General features: G+C 43.8%; 1 protein-coding gene across 1 annotated transcript in view; it reads right to left on the bottom strand.

Moving 5' to 3' along the window:
• NID1 (nidogen 1) overlaps positions 1 to 17,420 on the bottom strand; it is a 71,521-nt gene that overhangs the window by 41,467 nt on the left and 12,634 nt on the right. Inside the window, exons 2-6 of the mRNA XM_081039329.1 lie at positions 12,773 to 13,072; positions 10,451 to 10,677; positions 7,364 to 7,731; positions 4,909 to 5,058; positions 1,251 to 1,502 (exon numbers count right to left, since the gene is read on the bottom strand). Of these exons, the coding sequence (XP_080895455.1) occupies positions 1,251 to 1,502; positions 4,909 to 5,058; positions 7,364 to 7,731; positions 10,451 to 10,677; positions 12,773 to 13,072 (1,297 nt within the window). The remainder of the gene's footprint in view (positions 1 to 1,250; positions 1,503 to 4,908; positions 5,059 to 7,363; positions 7,732 to 10,450; positions 10,678 to 12,772; positions 13,073 to 17,420) is intronic.

Here is a 17,420-nt window from a genome sequence, read left to right as displayed (position 1 = left end):
ATAGTACCCCAGTTCCAGGAAGATATCCAGCTGACAACACAGGTCCAGGGGCAACTAAGAAAGACCATTTTAGTAACAAAGATTTGTTGTAGGGAGTTTGTAAATGCTCCCTTAGCAGCCCCACCCCAGTCAGTGTGTGTTAGAAAGTATTACCAAATTAAATTAACTCTCATACAAAGCAACACCCAATAAAAAGCTGTTCAGGGGAGGAGTAGGGTCTGTATGTCTGACTGCAAAGCTCGACTATGTCTGCAAAGGAACGAGCATGAAAGTAGATAAATACTCAGGATACACATGCCTGAGGGATAAGGAGAAAAAACATTAGGCCATAAATTAGATATCTGATGGGTGGGTTCACCCCTTTTCAAATATATAGCCTCTCCTTTCTTAAAATGGCCACACTTCAGGAAGTTACAGTAACTTTTGGAGGGTTGCGGTGTAAAGCCTTGAGATTCTGCTTTTAGCTGTGTTTCCACTGTTAAGCCATGGCTGAGGCTCCAGCGAGGCTGGGCAGTGGGGAGAAGGCAGGCCTAGGTCTTGGGGGGCAGTGGCTATGTACCTGTGCCCAAGACAACAGGCTCCAGTCCTGAAAGTAACCAGAGATGAAAGACACTTCATCTGTTCTTCACGTGAACTGTCCCCAGAAAAGGGACTCCAGCATGCACAGGTGCACAGAGCATGGGAGAGGCCGTCACTACACTTGGGGAATGTACCCCCAATCATCTACCCTCATGTCCGCTAAAGGCTGAGCTTTCCCTGACAGGGCACAATGTCTAAGACACTCCAAGGAAACTCAGGTGCTAAGAGTTAGGATTATGTTTATTGGATTATGTTTAAAATCTTGATTATAATTTACCAGCTAGAAATGACAGGTTCCTTTTCTGCAAGCAGATACTGAGGAAATATTAAATATCAGTCTCAGATAGGTTTGGAAGGATAGGCAGGCTGGGTAAGTTGGACGAGGGAACCTGTGAGCCCCACACTTTAGGAGGTGAGGGTATATGTGATGACATTCGCTCTGCCGGAGACTTCTCAATCCCCACCACAAAATCACTCCCTGACCCCAATGCAATTCTAGATAGGCTTAATTAATATATATTAGTGAAAAAATATTGATAATTTTACCTCAACTTCTTATTTCCGGAGCCACAGAGTACCTATCAGTAAATTGTTTGTGGACATGGAGTTCCCTTTCCATTCACCCCAGGCCTCACTGTGTGCCCATTGGTTTTACTGTCTGTTGTACATACCCGTGATGCTGAACCCATTCTTGAATCCATCTTGCTCCACTGCAAACATCCATCCAATGATGCCTCCCACAGGGGCCAGAGGGAGCAGGGAGTACCCGACGGTCTCGGGGATGGTGCTGATGGCGGTGTAGGAGCGCCCGTGGTTCATTACCACGTACGAGTGCAGGTCAGTGTTCTCAAACACAATGGGGACCGGGCTGTTCCCCACGAAGATCCTTCCTTTCACCTTGCCATTAACGCGTTGGGGGGAACCTGAGCAAGAAACAAAGAAGCCAGACTTTCACAAAAGAAAAACGTCTGGTAGGACCTGTACCTATAAAGCAAAGAGGCAAAACGGTGTTAGGTAAAGGGCTTGGGATCAGTGCGTCATTCTTCCAACAAGACAGTACCCACCATGCCTGTCTGTGAGCCTGAGAAGCTCCAGGTCCTGCTCTCTGTCGCCCATGCTGACTGGTAATGGACAGCAAGAAAGGGGCTCCAATGGGAACTGTGTGTGATGGAGGAAGTTACGGGCAAGTAAAATGATCTCAGAGAAGAACAGTATCACAGGCGATCTAGAACTAGGTGAAAATCAGTCACTTTGGAGAGTATAAGGGACAGAATTAGTAATTTCACTGGGACGGCAGGGCTGGACTGGATGGTCCTGGGCATCTGAAGCCTTTGGTTGCCTGACCTATAACATACGAACAAGCATCTCTGGCTGAAATAGTCCTATGACCCAGGTTAGGACTGCCGGTCTGAGCTCTGGCTCTTCATGCAGACCAAGTCAGCACACGTGGCCACACAAACACACCCTCAGGCCCAGGACCCACTTGTGAGCTGGGATGTGTGTTGATTGTTCCTTTCAGACCACTGGGAAAAATGTGAGACCAATTGTGGCAAATTTGAAATCATTTTTCATAAATCGCCAAACAGTATATGTAAGATACTGTTTTTGTTGTCAAAATTACATTAATAATAAATGTTAGCATATACCTAGGGGTACACCTGAAGAGATGTACACAAAACTGCTCACAGGGGTTAACTCAGGGCAATAGGATGAATCATTTTCTATACTATATATCTCTATAATGTTTCAATATTTATAACTTGCATATATTTATTATTGTTTACCAGGAAAAGATCTAAATAAATTATGTTGTTCTTGTATTCAAATAAGAACACTGAAGGCTACCATATGACCTCTATTACACAGAAGAGTGCACTTAAAGAATAAACTTTCATTGTGGATTTTCAGCAATTCCAACTCCTAGGCGTATACCCAAAAGAAAAGAAAACATATGTCCCCACAAAAACTTGTATGCAAATGTTCCTGGCAGCATTATTCATAATAGCCAAAATAGGAACTACCCAATGTCCATCAATTGATGAACGGATACATGAAATGTGGTCTATCCATTCAATGGAATATTAGTTAGCTAGAAAAAAGGACTGAGGCACTGATACATGCTAACACATGGATGAACCTTGAAAATATTATGCTGGGTGAAAAAAGCCAAACACAAAAGCCATCACAAATTGTATGATTCCATTTACATGAAATGTACAGAACAGAAAAACCTGTATTGACAGAAAGCAGATAGTTGCTGCTAGGCACTGGGGGACTTGGGGAAACTGAGAGTGTCTGTGAAGGGATATGGGATTTCTTTCTGGAGTGATGAAAACGTTCTAGTTAGAGGTGACAGTTGCACGACTTAGTGAATATACTAAAAACTACCAAATTGTCTACTTTAAACAAGTGTGTTAATCATTAAAAAACTGAAAGAAGAGCTAAATAAGTCACTTTGGACGGTTCAGGTTTGATGTAGATTAAATTCTATCAATTACTGATTGTACATGTCTTCTTTTCTTCCCAGCTTAGAAATTGCTAGGATGGGCTTTCACACCCAATTCCCTCACTTGGTCTCAGCAGAGTTTTCTGAGCACAGAGATTTCCCAGTAAAGTTGCTGAATAAACTTAGACAGATGGGCTTGTACCTGGGCACTATCACCCGCATTCTGAAGACCTTTTGCTGTGTTCAGGATGCCGGGTTGCTAACAGGGTGGCTGGTAAGCCAAGGCCATGCAACATACCAAGTTTTTCTGCACACAAATTGTGTCATGATACTGAAGAATGCTGTGAAATTAGAAGACTAATATCGAGGAAAAAAAAATGCATTCCCAAACAATTACAGAAATGAGCAGAAAAGCCAAGTTAAGGAAACCAAACAATTTTTTTCAACCAAACTCTGAACTAGAAAAATGTTTCAAAACTACCAAGAATCCGACAAATATTTAGACTATGCAACTCTTACAGGGCATGTATATAATATCAAAATGTGGGGCCAGACAGTTTATCATATCTGAGCTTGCTGCCAGACACACTGCTCAGTATTTCCAGTTCTGATCTGTGGCACGGGAAGAGCTAATGAGGTTGCTTTTTGAGAATAAGCTTTTGTTGTGGATTTTGGAAGCTTCTCCCAGGGTGAGGGCAGTATAAAAGCCAATCCTACAACAAAGAAGCACAGGCATACCAGCCCGGGGTGGTGGGATTTAGAAGAAAACAGAAAACACATTTAGAGAAGTTAAAAACATCCCCCAAATGAACATAGTAAGTATACAAAATTTTCTTTCATTGCCAAAGTAAGTATTCAACAAAACTCACTTTATCTAATTGTGACCCAGAAGAAAACTTTTTTTTTTTTTTTTTTTTTTTTTTACACACAGCAAATTAAAAGAACTTATTTAACTACAGATTCCAGGGAATCTGGAAAACAGGACACGTTCTTCCAACTGAGTTTTGTTTAGTCAAATTTTGTGAAGCAATTGAGGTTCCTCATTAAACACTAGGAAAATGACCAGTGACAAGTGAAGAGACTTGGCATCTGAAGGGACAAATATTCAGTATGGTAGGGTTTTTGTTGCTTTTGTTTTAATTTATGTTTATGGCCCCAGGCTCCCCTAGGGCTCACTCTGAGTAAACTGTTATCCAGACCCCCTAGACTTTGGCAGAGAAGATTCTTCTGACCATCTGAGAGCATTGGGACTGCTTGGTGCTTTGGGGAGCGGAGCTCAGAAGTGATGTCACCCCACAGCTGAATCCATTTTGGAATTAGTCCCACAATGGGTTGAGTGCTCTAGAATTAACTGGCGCACCCCATATGTCCACCATCACCACGCTATGATTTCAGGGGCAAGAAAGAGAAACCCAAAGGGACAGGGGACTGGAACAGACATCACCCAGTATATACTTTGGTCTATGCCAACCTACCCTGGCCCTGCTGGGGTTTAACAACCATTAGGATAGTCAGGTCTGTGAGCAATGCCAACTAAAAGGCTTGATAGAAACCAAGGAAAATGAGAGGCATCAATAATTCCTGGTCCAGGCCACATAATGTCATCAACTTCAGCCTTTGTCCCACACTACAAGCAGTTGTGAAGATGGGTTCCCAGTGGTAGTCATTTCCTAGATAGAGAAATGGCACAGGAAAGAGACCTCCCCGAGGAACGCCCATAGAAAGTATGAGAAAGAATGAGAGATTAAATAACATCGCCGCACTGGACACACCACCCTCCTTTAGAGATCTGGGTAGAGGCAATATTTCAACTCAAGCACCAAAATAGTAACTCCACTCGCCCTTCTTCTCCCCCACGAATCGAACACAGAAAAGCAGAGTACCTTCGGCAACACATTGCCGGCCATTCCCCGTGTAGCCGGCGACGCAGCTGCAACAGAAGCCGGTGGCGAAGTCCCTGCATTCTGCGTGCACGGAGCACTGGTGTCTGCTGTTGGCGCACGTCGGGCGGGAATCTGTGTTGTAGCTGAAAACTGTTCAGAGAAAACACAGCACACCAGTGAGCGTGTCTCTGGGCTCTGGACCAGGAGCTGGCACATGGTGCGCCCAGCGCTGCAAAATGAATTCACATCTGCTGGGGTGGGTCAGGGACAGGAAATAGCATGGGGCTCCATGACTCAAACCATCACGGCAAATGGGGCTAAAAGGGGTTTGGAAATCACAGAGGTGAATTATTTAAAAATGCTATAATCCAGTGTCCTCAGGATCACTGCATCTATACGGTGTTATGCCATCCAATATCAATCTTAATATGGTGTCCATTCAATGTAGTCGGAAAGATCAGCTTCACATTTTGGCGGGGAACCTTAAAATTTTTTTTTACTATTATTTTTTAATTGCAGTAAAATACATATGACATAAAATTTGCCATTTCAATGAACTTAAAATATTTTTTAAATTTTCCACCCCACTTTTCTCCCCATGGAATAACTCAGCTCTTATACGCAAAAGCTGATTAGAAATAATTCTTCAGTCATACCTGGTCTAAAAGCCTTTGGCCCAAGAAACAAAAAGAATTTCTGCATATTTCAAATTTCTACGTCCCAGGTTCAATTTATTAGAATTGGGAACTAACTCATTACACTTAATAATCCAGAGCCAATTAATTTGGAATGAAGCTCAAAAGCACAAGAGGGAATGAACTTTTAGAGGGGACAGTGATCCAATTTATAATTGACTGGTAGGAGTGAAAATAAAAGTAAAATTTAACCCAGAAAGATTCAACGAGTTTTACATGCTCAGAAGGGAATTGCCACTTTGTAGAAAGATGGCGTTTGTAGAAAGAACGCTTGGGCGCTGAGCTGAACACATGTGACACTACTGATTGCTTAAGCTCCGGCTGCGGGCCCAGCTCCCAGTGGGTCCCCATGGCCTGTATCTGGGGGTGACTACTCAAATAACACCAGGAATGCACTGCTGGCTACGGAAGACTGACCTTTCTAATAAAAACAGTGAAATAACTGGGATAGAGGGACAGAAAAACATCTGTTTTAGACCCATAGGTTCAAATGTAGGCTTTTCAGTAGTACCGAGTAATACACCACCATACATTGTTGGGGCTAGATACAATCTCATTTCAACATGATGGCTTCAAGAAGGAGAATTTCAGAGACACATAGACAGGGTGAAAGCTCAAAATTCAACATCTGCAACTAAACATACCCAACATATCTGAGGAGATCCCTCTGAAACCTAGTTCCAAGAGCTGAGTGTCATGTGCTAAGAGCTGTCAGCATCATCCCAGGAAATCCAGGGGAGCTCTGAGACATGGACCCATGTCCTCATCGTGCCACTAAAGGGCAACGTCTCCACTTCTGTGCCTGAGAAGTAAGTAAGCACACTACCCCAGCCACCAGATCTTGCCCATGCTTCTTTGGGATACTCAATAAGAACAAACACGTATGACTATTGTTAGGAGACAAATCAGGACAAGTAAGAAGCACTGAAAATGAGTGAGTACATGCAATGGAGTAGATTTTTCTGAGGGCCTTATCATAACTTTGAAGTAGAAACAGTAGAGTCATAGTAAGCATTATTTAAAGGTTGGACCATCCCATATATGAATCTCAGTGGAGTATATGTCAACCTGAAGAGCAAAAATTAATGAACACAGTTTAGTTTGAACGTCTTTTACAAGACAAATAAAATGAAGAATGATAGGGTACAAATGGTTTTCCCTCAAAATGTAGCAATGGTTAACATGTAAATGTAGTATGGTTAACTACAAGATACTATACTTTAAAACTACATTTTTAAAGGGAATTTACTTTTTTGGTATTTCTAAATCTTCACAAACCAAATCTGAAACTGACAGGAGCTGGGAGGAAAAATAATCAACCATTCTCATTCCAAAACCAAGAGGAAATAAATGTCAAAGATAAACTGCGTCAATGGCCAAAGGAACTTCTAAAATGTTTTTTCAGGTGGGTGAATATATTTCTGATCTCAGAAGTCGCAAATAAGAAAATATGACTTTCAAAATAATTCTAAAAACACTTTTCTCTTTAAAATAGACAACAGGGAATAATAGGAAACTTGAAAGAGGACATACTCAACAGTCTCCATAACCACAGCCCTAATCCCAAAAGATCACTTGAGCCTTTGAAGCCACGGGGGCCTGTCACAGCTCTACAGCTGTGAGCTCTCGCCCTACTTCCCACACTCTCGTCCTCACAAGCCACCATAGAATGCACACAGCACACACCCCTCCAGCACTTGTCCTCTGCCTGGAAACCCAAGTGTCCAAGAATGTGCCAACGGCAACTTCAACCGCCTTACCCACTTCTGTTTCCTCAACTTCATCCACATCTATGACCTGTGGCTGCTGCTGGGGGAACCTCTCCACGGGCAACTGGAAAGACCTGGTCCTCTCGGTTGAAGGTCCAGCGGGTCTCTCGGTACCCCGGCGGCGGGAGGAGAGGACATGCATGTCGTATGTGCCAGTGTCTCCCCTTCTCGGAGCCTCATAGGGGAAGGATGTGGTGTGCACATCCTCTGGGCCCAGACTTGTCACCGAGTCATAATCTTCATCATCATACTCTTCATCGTCCAGTCTAAGGTTCACATCTGCGGACACCACACCACTGGCTGTGGCCGGACTCCCAATCTCAAACACCCAGATACCCTGCTGCCCAGAGTTGCTGCTCCTAAAAGAAAGAACAGACTTCTTGGAAATAAATCAGCAGCCTACCAAGAGCCCCCACTAACCAAGCAGAAGTGTCAATCTGAAACCCAGTGCCTGCTTCTGCCGACAGCCGGGCTGAAGGGTGGGAGAAGCCATCACGTCTGGTCATCACAGAGCTGAGGCCATCCAGGGCTATTTGGTGAGGCTGTGTCCTAAAGGACACAGACTAACACAGGTTTACCCTCTGCCATTCAAGAAGTGTACTCCAGGGACACTTGCCAGGCCTTAAAATGCTACTTGTACTAATTGCTGGTTATGTGCCCAGTCATATGTGCAACCTGTTGAATAGAGTCATTCATTCTCTCCGTTACTCTTTCCATGGCATGGAGTGATATAATAAGAAATATATACAGTGAGCTTTGAACAATGTGGGGGCTAGGAGTGCTAACCCCCCCACACCATGGAAAATCTACATGTAACTTTTGACTCCCCCAAAACTTAATGACTAATAGCCCTACTATTGACCAGAAGCCTTACCTATAACAGAAACAGTTGATTAACACACATTTTGTATGTTATATGTATTGTATACTATATTCTTACAATAAAGAAAGCTAGAGAAAAGAAAATAAATGTTATTAAGAAAGTCATAAAGAAGAGAAAATACAGTTACAGTGTTTATTGAAAAAAATCTACTTGTAAGTGGACCTGCATAGTTCAAACATGTATTGTTCCAGGGTCAACTGTATTTGGCCTTGTCTCTGGTCCTGGCACACAGATAAAATCCTTGTAATCTCTAGTGTTAAGAGTGTCTTTTTGTATACTAATGAGATAACGAGTGACTAGGGACTCTAGATAGCTTCAGGATGGGGGTTGGTCACTAGAAAGACCAAAGCATGATTAGAGGGTTGGAATTTTCAGCCACATGCCTGGATTTCCAGGGAGGGGAGGGGTTGGAGACTGAGTTAAATCACTAGTGGCTAGTGATATAATCAACCTTGCTTATGTAATAAAAACCCCTAAAGGATGAGGTTGAGAGAGCATAAGGTGAGGAGGGTGGTGTAGCCAGAGAGAGCAAGGAAGCTCCATGCCCCCTCTCTCTCCCTCGCCATGCCCTGCGCATCTCTTCTATTTGACTGTTTCTGAGTTGTGTCTTGATAATAAACTGGTAACAGTAAGCAAAGTGCTTTCCCGAGTTCTGTGACCTGTTCTAGCAAAATATCAAATCTGAGCGGTGGGGGCAGCTTGCAGCCTGGGACTTGTGACTGGCGTCTGAAGTGGAAGCGTCTTGTGAGACTGAGTCCTTCACCTGTGAGGTCTGTGTTCACTCCAGGCAGTTAATGTCAGAATTGAATTGAATTGTAGGACACCGGTTGGTGTCTGCAAAGTTGGAGACCTTGGTGTGGGGGGAAAAACCCCCACATATTTGGTGTCAGAAGTGCAAGTGAAAACAGTACAGACTTGGTTTATTAGAAATCCCAGCTCTATGGGCTATGAAATCTTGGACAGTCCCGGTTTACATTTTTACACTCAAAGAGTATAGTGAAATGCACATGAGATTCAGACTCTAAAGGCATTTTATAACTATAAAACACAACAGAATATCCCTAATCTGTACTTCTCGCTGCACCATCTTTACTGGTCTTATCAGATTACACAGTGGAAAGAAGGGACATACATTGCTCGGTGAGAACACCAAGCAAAAAATTGGAGTGGTATGGGGGAGAGGAATCAATAAAGCCCTACAGAAATAGGACGTCCAGCCAAAGTAAAGGTATTAAGTAAAGTTAGGTGGAGTGCAGGTACTGGCTTGTACCAGCTCGTGATGAGCCGGTTGTTAAATTTTAGGAACTTCGCAAGCCACTTCTTAAACACAGCCATTGTAAAAAATTAAATTATATAATTTAAATTAATAAGTTATATTTTGAAAAAGGCAATAAAAACTTGAAACTCATCCCATCTGAATTATGTTACAATGATCTATGTTCTTGAAATTATTTAAGGATATCGCATCTGTGTGATGAGAGTACTATATAATACTATTCCAGGCTAATTCCACTTAAATACATCTTTTCTCAGTTCCACATTGAGCGACATGACGTGAATAGCTGGAAACTGGCCACGGCAGGAGTGTGTACACCATGGACATAGGCAAATGCTATAAATGAGGGCTCCCTCAATTCCAGTAAAGCCTGTTGATTGCATCTACCAGCACACCATTAAGTAAAGGGCAGAAGCGTTTTAGACTCAATTTGACAATATGAAATTGGGGTGGGGGGCGTCTTTATATTTTAAAGAATAATGGGAAAGAAAGGATTTTAATTTTAGAAAAAGCAGTCTGAGCTTTTCCCCCTTTTGCCAAATTATACAAAATAGCCCGAGAGCACTATTTATGTTTTAAGAATTTCCTGCTTAGTCAATGTAGGGAAAAGGGTTTTTTCAGCCTTCGGTTCATAGCAAGAAATGGGTTTAAATAACTTTTATTTCTAATGTTATAAAGGAGATGGTAGAAACTGTTCCAAATGAGGACTATCTCTAAAAAGTAGGATAACTGTTCATTCTATGTTCCCTTGAGTTCATCAGAAGAATGTACTACACAATATAAAAACTACATACAAAATTTAAATCTGTGGGAACATTTTTAGGTAATGTTCTGTAATGCTCCTTATATTACCCTTAATAAAATAATAAAGTGATAATCTTATTAAGGGGAAAATCTACAGAAGAACAAAGAAGCATACTTGGCCAAATTTCCAATTGATTCTCTGTCATTAGCAAATATATTAAAAGCTCCGTCGCTCTTCCACAGAAGTCCCACTAGACCTTGGCTGAATGCAAGCACAGCGGGAACCTGGTTCTCGTTCTTCTTAGAGAATGTCGTTGTGAACTGCAGACCATCTTCAGGATAAAGGAAAATGGCGTAGGAGCTGGAGTCAGAGGAGGCCAGAACAGCCTGGAATGTGTTTCTCTGTGAAGGTGAGTGAAAATTCAGTTACTTAGGAAAATATCTACAGATCTGAAAATGTGCTATTCACCAGATTATATATAAAAAGTATAGCAATGGCAGTATTCTCACCTTATTCTAAAAGAAGTACATTTGTAGCAAGGACCAAGTATTCCAGGATAACTCCACTTAAATATCTCTGAGGCTATGTCAACATGAAATTTTCTAATTAATGAAAACCTTCTGCATAACTGTGGCCCTAAGGTTAACCAAAAATGATAGACACAGTGGCCTAAATCTCATATAACAGCAAATTCTGACCTTTAGAAATTATTTCCATGGCCAGTAAACATATTCAGCCACACTCATTAGGCATATACCTACTGAGTCCAGCTGCTATTCAGTAAGAAGGAACATGAGCTTTGGGAGAAAACAGCTCTGGATCCAAACCCTTACTCGTCCTTGGTGTGTAAACATGGGCATAAAGCCCTCGAAGCCTCGGTTTCTGAATAAGATGCAGATAAAACCACCTACTTCATAGAAATGGTAGGAGGACGACGTGAGGCAACATACGAAGGGCCGGGCACAGAGAAAGTATTGTTTAAACGTGAGTGCCTTTCCTATGTGCTAAGTATTGCCCTGAGTAAAACGACATGGTGCCTGCACTTGAGAATTTATAGCCTAGATGGGAAGACTGAACGTGAATAAAACATCGCAAAGCCGGGGGAAAGATTCTGTAACAGAGTTGTGTACAAGAGTATAGGAGCCACAGGACATGCCGGACACTGTGGGGATGGGAGCAGAGGAGGCTGGCTGCGTCTGAAAGAACAAGCAGGAGTTTGACACCTGTAGACAGGGTCAGGGGGAGGATGTCTCAAGGGCAAGATATTGCAGGTAAGAACCACAACAATTGCGTGATTAGGGAATTGCAAACCTTGGGGTGCAGGTGCTGCTGGGGTGTGTAGAGACGTAAGGGTCAGAGGACATCAGGCCCCAGAGGCAGGCGTGGGCTCCGTACAGGGGGCTAGGTGTTTGTCATGCAGGGCAAAGGGGCACACCCTGGGAAAATGTAAGGTTTTAAGAAGTTTTCAAGTATAGCACTCAGATACAGGAGACGAGATACAGGTGACAAAGCAAAATGTGTCATGCACGCCCATGACAAACTTTCCCAAAGTGAGTTCTGTGGGATGTAATGTATCTTATTTCGGAGGGGAAAAGGAGGTAGCCGAAAGGCTGGGGGACTGCTACAATGAACAAAATTAAGCAGGTTTCTTTACTGCATGACTTTTCAGAGTGAGCCACCAAGAGGGAGCTCCAAACTAGTTTGGCCACGGGAAGGCTTTTTCTCAAGGGCCATCTTGTAGGACTAGTGTTCAGAGGTACACACTTGGGGAACGACCAGACTGGAACATCCCCCATCTCAATGGGGACCTTTCAAGTTTCTCCCTACCCTGTAATCCTATAAAAATTAAATAGTGGTGGAGCAAAATTATTTTTCCAAGGAGAAATTGAGGCGTGACCGAAAGCATTACTTCAGATCTAGAGATGGCTTCGTGACCTACTCAGATATCCCCCTCCTTCAAGGGCAGGTCCAAACTCGGCACACCTACAGCCTTTCCTGACCACTATGCTACAGAGATGCCCACACCTATGTTATGATTGAACTTGTGTTCTGAACCATTCACATGGTGCACTGGATTTTGTCTCCCCGAGTAGAGTATGGGCCTTGTTTTTATTTCTTCACATCCCTCAGGACTACTGTTATTTTAACCAATCACTTCAGATTAATAACGTCTCTATTTAGAAACTACCTCCTCCTATCTGACCCAAAGTAGGAGCATCTAGGGGATGGGGTTTATTAACCCTATTCTTGCCGTCTAGCATTCTTCTCAGAAACTGGCTTTCTTTAACCTAATCGTCATTGAAATATAGATTTATAGCCTTGTAGATAAGGTGTTGGAAGGTTTGGACCTGCAATAACCAGCCTACTAGATTTTGCTGGGATGTCCTGTCTTTATGAAAACATAGCGTGATGTACATCAGAGCAGCACAGATCAGACCAAACAGCACTAAGCCAAGCCATTAGAGTCTCTGGACTGGTACCTGGGTGAGTGCTCACCTTGCCTTCCTGGGCAGGATCCTCGCTGGGCCCTTGGTAGGGGGCCACAGAGTCCCAGGTGACAATCACCACACTACGGGGCTGGAAAGAGATTTCTGGGAACCCTCTCTGGACATACTCCCCTGCCAGCTGGGTGACAGAGGGGGATAGGTCTTCTCGATAATAAACCTTCCCGAGGCCACCTGTTGTATCCAAGTCTGCCAGGAAAGGTGCCACTGCCCCGAAGGTTGGAGGGAAGAGCCCAGGATGAGTTTCTTCAGCTGGGGGTTCACTCATGGCAATGAGGCCATTCGTAGTGACCTGTGCAAAATCAAACAGAGTTAAAAGGAATGTAGAAATGACATCTTCCTTGGGGGGACTAAGCACCCACTCACAGAATGCTGTCACAGGTGCCCACAGTATGTCAAATAAAGCAAAATCGGAGAGAGACATAACCCTGAGTAGAACTCAGCATTTGTTTTCTGGGCAGACAGCCTGGTGGAAGGAGCACAGGGCAAGAAACACAGGCCCTGAGTCTGGCAGATACCAGTCCCTGGGCCTCAGGCAAATGTCTGAAACTTGGAGTCTCAGGCTTTCCTTAGGCATGTGCTTGGGATCCTGCAAAGCTCCACTCAGCTTAAGTTACTATTAAAGCCTTCATCAATTCACCTGACAAGCTGTGTAACCCTTACACTAGGGCTAAATGCTGTGGGTCCACTGGGTAGCACAGTCTCTGCTGGGGAGGACCTGGGGAAGGACTGACACAAACAGATAGTGAGACGATAAGTAAACGATAAGTCAGGTGTCAAGAAGAGAATCAGAATGGGGCATCATGAGGCATTATTTTGAACAGTTTAATGCAGGGGTGTCCAAACTGCGGCCCACGGGCCAACTGCGGTCCGCAATCCATTGTTAATTGGCCCGCAACAAATTCCAAAAATATATTTAGTTTACTTAAATAAACCAGGTGAGGCAATACGTACTTCACCTCTAGTGAGTGGCTGTTTGTGTATTTTACCGCATATGGCCCTTGGTGAAAAACGTTGAAAAAAGTTTTGACGCCCCTGTTTTAATGCCTTAGAATAATAGCTAACATTTATCGAAGGTTTACCATGTTGCAGGCACCTTATTAACATCTAATCCTCAGAAAAAACCCCTAAGACTAGGCATTACTACGATCCACATTTTTCTGATGGGGAAAATGAAGTAAGTGAATCAATTTGTCCAAAGTTACCGATAAGGGGCAACACTGGGATTTGAACCCAGGGAGCTGGACCCCACAGTTGACTCTCCTACTCTCTGTGTGTACAGCTTTCTTGGAATCAGTTATAACTGCCTGTAAAAAACTATCACTGTTCTTATCCAACTCAAACCCACAGTCCTTGGGAAATGGGAAAGGGACAAACAGTGCCATGGTGCTGGGGGCACTTGGCCACCTGCAAAGCCACTGAGAATGAGGCTTTGACCCCACTCTCTTTCTCATTCCTGCACTGATAACATACAACCCACTCTAGCAGTCTTTTTACTTCAAGAATCTGTGAATTAAAAATAAATCCCTAATCAAATGGTAGAGATTTTGCAAATGGCACCCCAGTTTGCACTTTAAGAGGCTGGGGATTGGAAAAACACCAATGAAAAATGGGACTGTTGATTGTCCAGGTGTTGATTTGAAGGCCTGGGGGGTTTTCCAGGTCACTTATTTCCCTCCCTCCTCCTCCCACAGCCTTATCATTCGGTCACTTCAGATCTGTTACTGGAGGAGGGACAGGGGGGTAGACAAAATGAGAGGAACTTAAGACCAACCTCTTGCAATGTGCCAAGAACCAGGTAATAATGTTGGAGCCAATTAAATAAGTTTCGGGAGTGGACTTAGCAAAACCTCCCTTTTTACCAAACTTCATGGGCTGTCAGCTTTTTAGGGGACAGACTTTCCATCATTACCTGGCACCAGCAATGATTTTCTAGAATCCATCGATGATTTTCTAGAATACGCTGCCAGGCTGCAGAGAAGGAGGGTCTGGGAAGGAGCCCGCCCAGCTGGGCTCTCCCCCACCCCCATCCAAACACCTCTTAGCACAAACATCCTGAGGTTTACGGAGTGGGAGTGTGGGAAAAGGCTCACTTTCTCAAGCCACCAGAAGTTGGCAGTTACCAGCTGCTCTTGGCGAGTAACACACAGAGGCCACATACGGACGACTTAGTTTGAAAAAGCTGTTTTCCAGTGAAATTTCAGTCAGTCCAACAACTTTGAAAAGGCACCCAGCGTCTTATTATTTAGAACCTGGGCACAGGAATATTACTATTTTCACAAGGAGTGCTTCAGGAATTGAGTTTTCAGACCAGTATCACCAAGCACTGCAGACACTTTGGACAAAGACCAGATAACCCTCATTAGTATTAATATTAGTTTTGGAAAATGATTTTTCTGCCAGTTTTTCTGCACATTCAACTCAATTGTCTGCGATCATGAGGAAAGATGACATCACAGATAAATGTCACACACAGAACATCCAGAAGTTTCATTTAATTCTTAGCTTTAAACTTCTCCCTAGCAAACTTTTTTTTTCCCAGATGTACCAATTAATGGCAGGCTTGACAGATAATATTCCCATACATTTGGGTGCCAATCTCATTTGACAAATCAGTCAAGCACGCGATACTCCTACTAGCTTGTTCCTTTTCTCCATCTTTTTAAAGTGTCATTGAGCAATTCAAGAGGAGGGCAGAGAACACAAAGGATAGGCACTTAGGAGGCCAGGAGGACATACCCAGTTACAGGCTCCAAGGGGACTAGACGGGAGACCCTGGAGGAACTCAAGCAGCCACCTGTCCTGCTGCCCAAGGCTGTCGCCATACCATCCTTTACCCAGTTGCTTAAGCCAGGGCACTTGGGAGTTGGCTTTGATTCCTTCCTCATTCTCACCCCATGCCATGCGTGTCCTACCCCTAGAGTATATGGCACTTTCTCCATCGTCACTGCAACCAGCACCCCTATCCGGTACACACTCACAAGACTGGCTCTGTCTCATCCTTCAGGGCTCAGCTGAAGTAACACCTTCTAGGAGAGCTTCCTCCAACCATCCAGTGTAGGCTCTTCCCACTCGCCCCTCTCTCCCTCACTCCCTGAACCTGGAATTATACCCATCTCCTATTTGTTTCCTTCCAGAAGCGGACCACAAGTTTGTAATGATCTCACTCACTGCCTGCTTGCTGGCTCTGGCTGCTGCCCCCACTGGGTTGTACCTCCCTCCAGAGCCAGGACCACCTCCGTCTTGGTCTCTGTAACTGCAGAGCTCTCGGTAACTGCAGAGCTTACACTTGACTTAGCATGTATTGGTCCCCTACCTTCCTGACTTCCTCCAGGAAATGGGGCAGGAATTTCATGCACGATAAGGCCTGCGTACTGAGATTGTGCTAGAAATCATGCCTGCAGGTGCACGAGCCACGAGAGACCAATCACAGCATTAGGTGTGACTGAGGTTCCTTCCACTCGCGTGTGACACTGATTACTACAACAAAGAGTTTGCATAAATATGAACCGATAACTTGAATCCGAGCAAGTCTCTAGACTTAACTACCAGTTTACAGGAAATACAGGGGACAGAGAACATGTTAAATCATGCCATAGCGATGCAGCCAAAATCACACAGGACACTCTGCAGGACAAACACCCAGGTTCTTTAATAAACACATTGCAAGAAAAAAAGAGATGAGGGGAACCTGTAGATTTAAGAAGACTGAAGAAATATATCTACCAAATGCAATGTGTGGTCTTTAAATGGATCTTGATTTAAACCAATCAACTGAAAAGCAAAACAAAACATTTAAAAACCTATTTGGACATTGGATGATATTAAAGAGTTATTTATTTTTAGGTTTAATTGTGATTTTGCAGTTATGTTTTTAAAGAGAGTCATGTTTTACAAACACATCCTGAAATATTTAGAATGAAATCAAATGTTTAGGATTTGCTTAAGAATAATTCAGTTTAGGTGAGGGGATATCATGCAGGGTGTCATGCGGGGTTCCTGGTCCCGCTCCCTGCATAAGAACGCAGGACATGGTGAGGCCAAAAAGGAACACCCACAGAGCCATAGGTAGGGGAGTCATACCACTATCTTCTCGTTGGCGGATGGGTTGTTGACACAGGAAGGAACCACACGATCCACAATCTGCCATCCGCTTGTCTGGCACCCGACCCCACTTGCTAACTGCAATCCACCCTTGCTAGCTCAGCCACGGCAGTTTTATCAGTAGCTAATGGCTAACTGGTTACAGCTGACGGCCAAGTAGTCACAGCTGACGGACATCTACTACCTGAGCCAGCACCTTTCCACGCGAGGCGGAGAGCCTGGAAACTGCTCTCTGGGGCTCTGTCCCCACAATATCCTTCAGGAGACAAGGCCTGGGGTTCCTTGTCTAAATTCCTCCCTTCCCCAGACTTGCCCACCCTCCCCTCAAGGCCCTTCCCCTTCCTACCAGGAGTTTTCGGAAATGTTTGTTGCACTGGGTATGCTACACTGTGATAATGGGCAGAAGGTGTGGGCAAAGGCTGATTTCATAATTAATTAAAAGTTACAGAGCCCTGAGTCCAGAAAGAAATCATGATTAAACCTAAGGATTACACAGCAGGCACGAGTATTACTTTCTGTTCACCCATTTGTACTAC

Source organism: Rhinolophus hipposideros, assembly GCF_964194185.1.
Source record: "Rhinolophus hipposideros genome assembly, chromosome: 26".
Classification (NCBI taxonomy): domain Eukaryota; kingdom Metazoa; phylum Chordata; class Mammalia; order Chiroptera; family Rhinolophidae; genus Rhinolophus; species Rhinolophus hipposideros.
The sequence above is the reverse complement of the archived record's forward strand: the minus strand, read 5'-3'. Positions and strand labels throughout refer to the sequence as shown.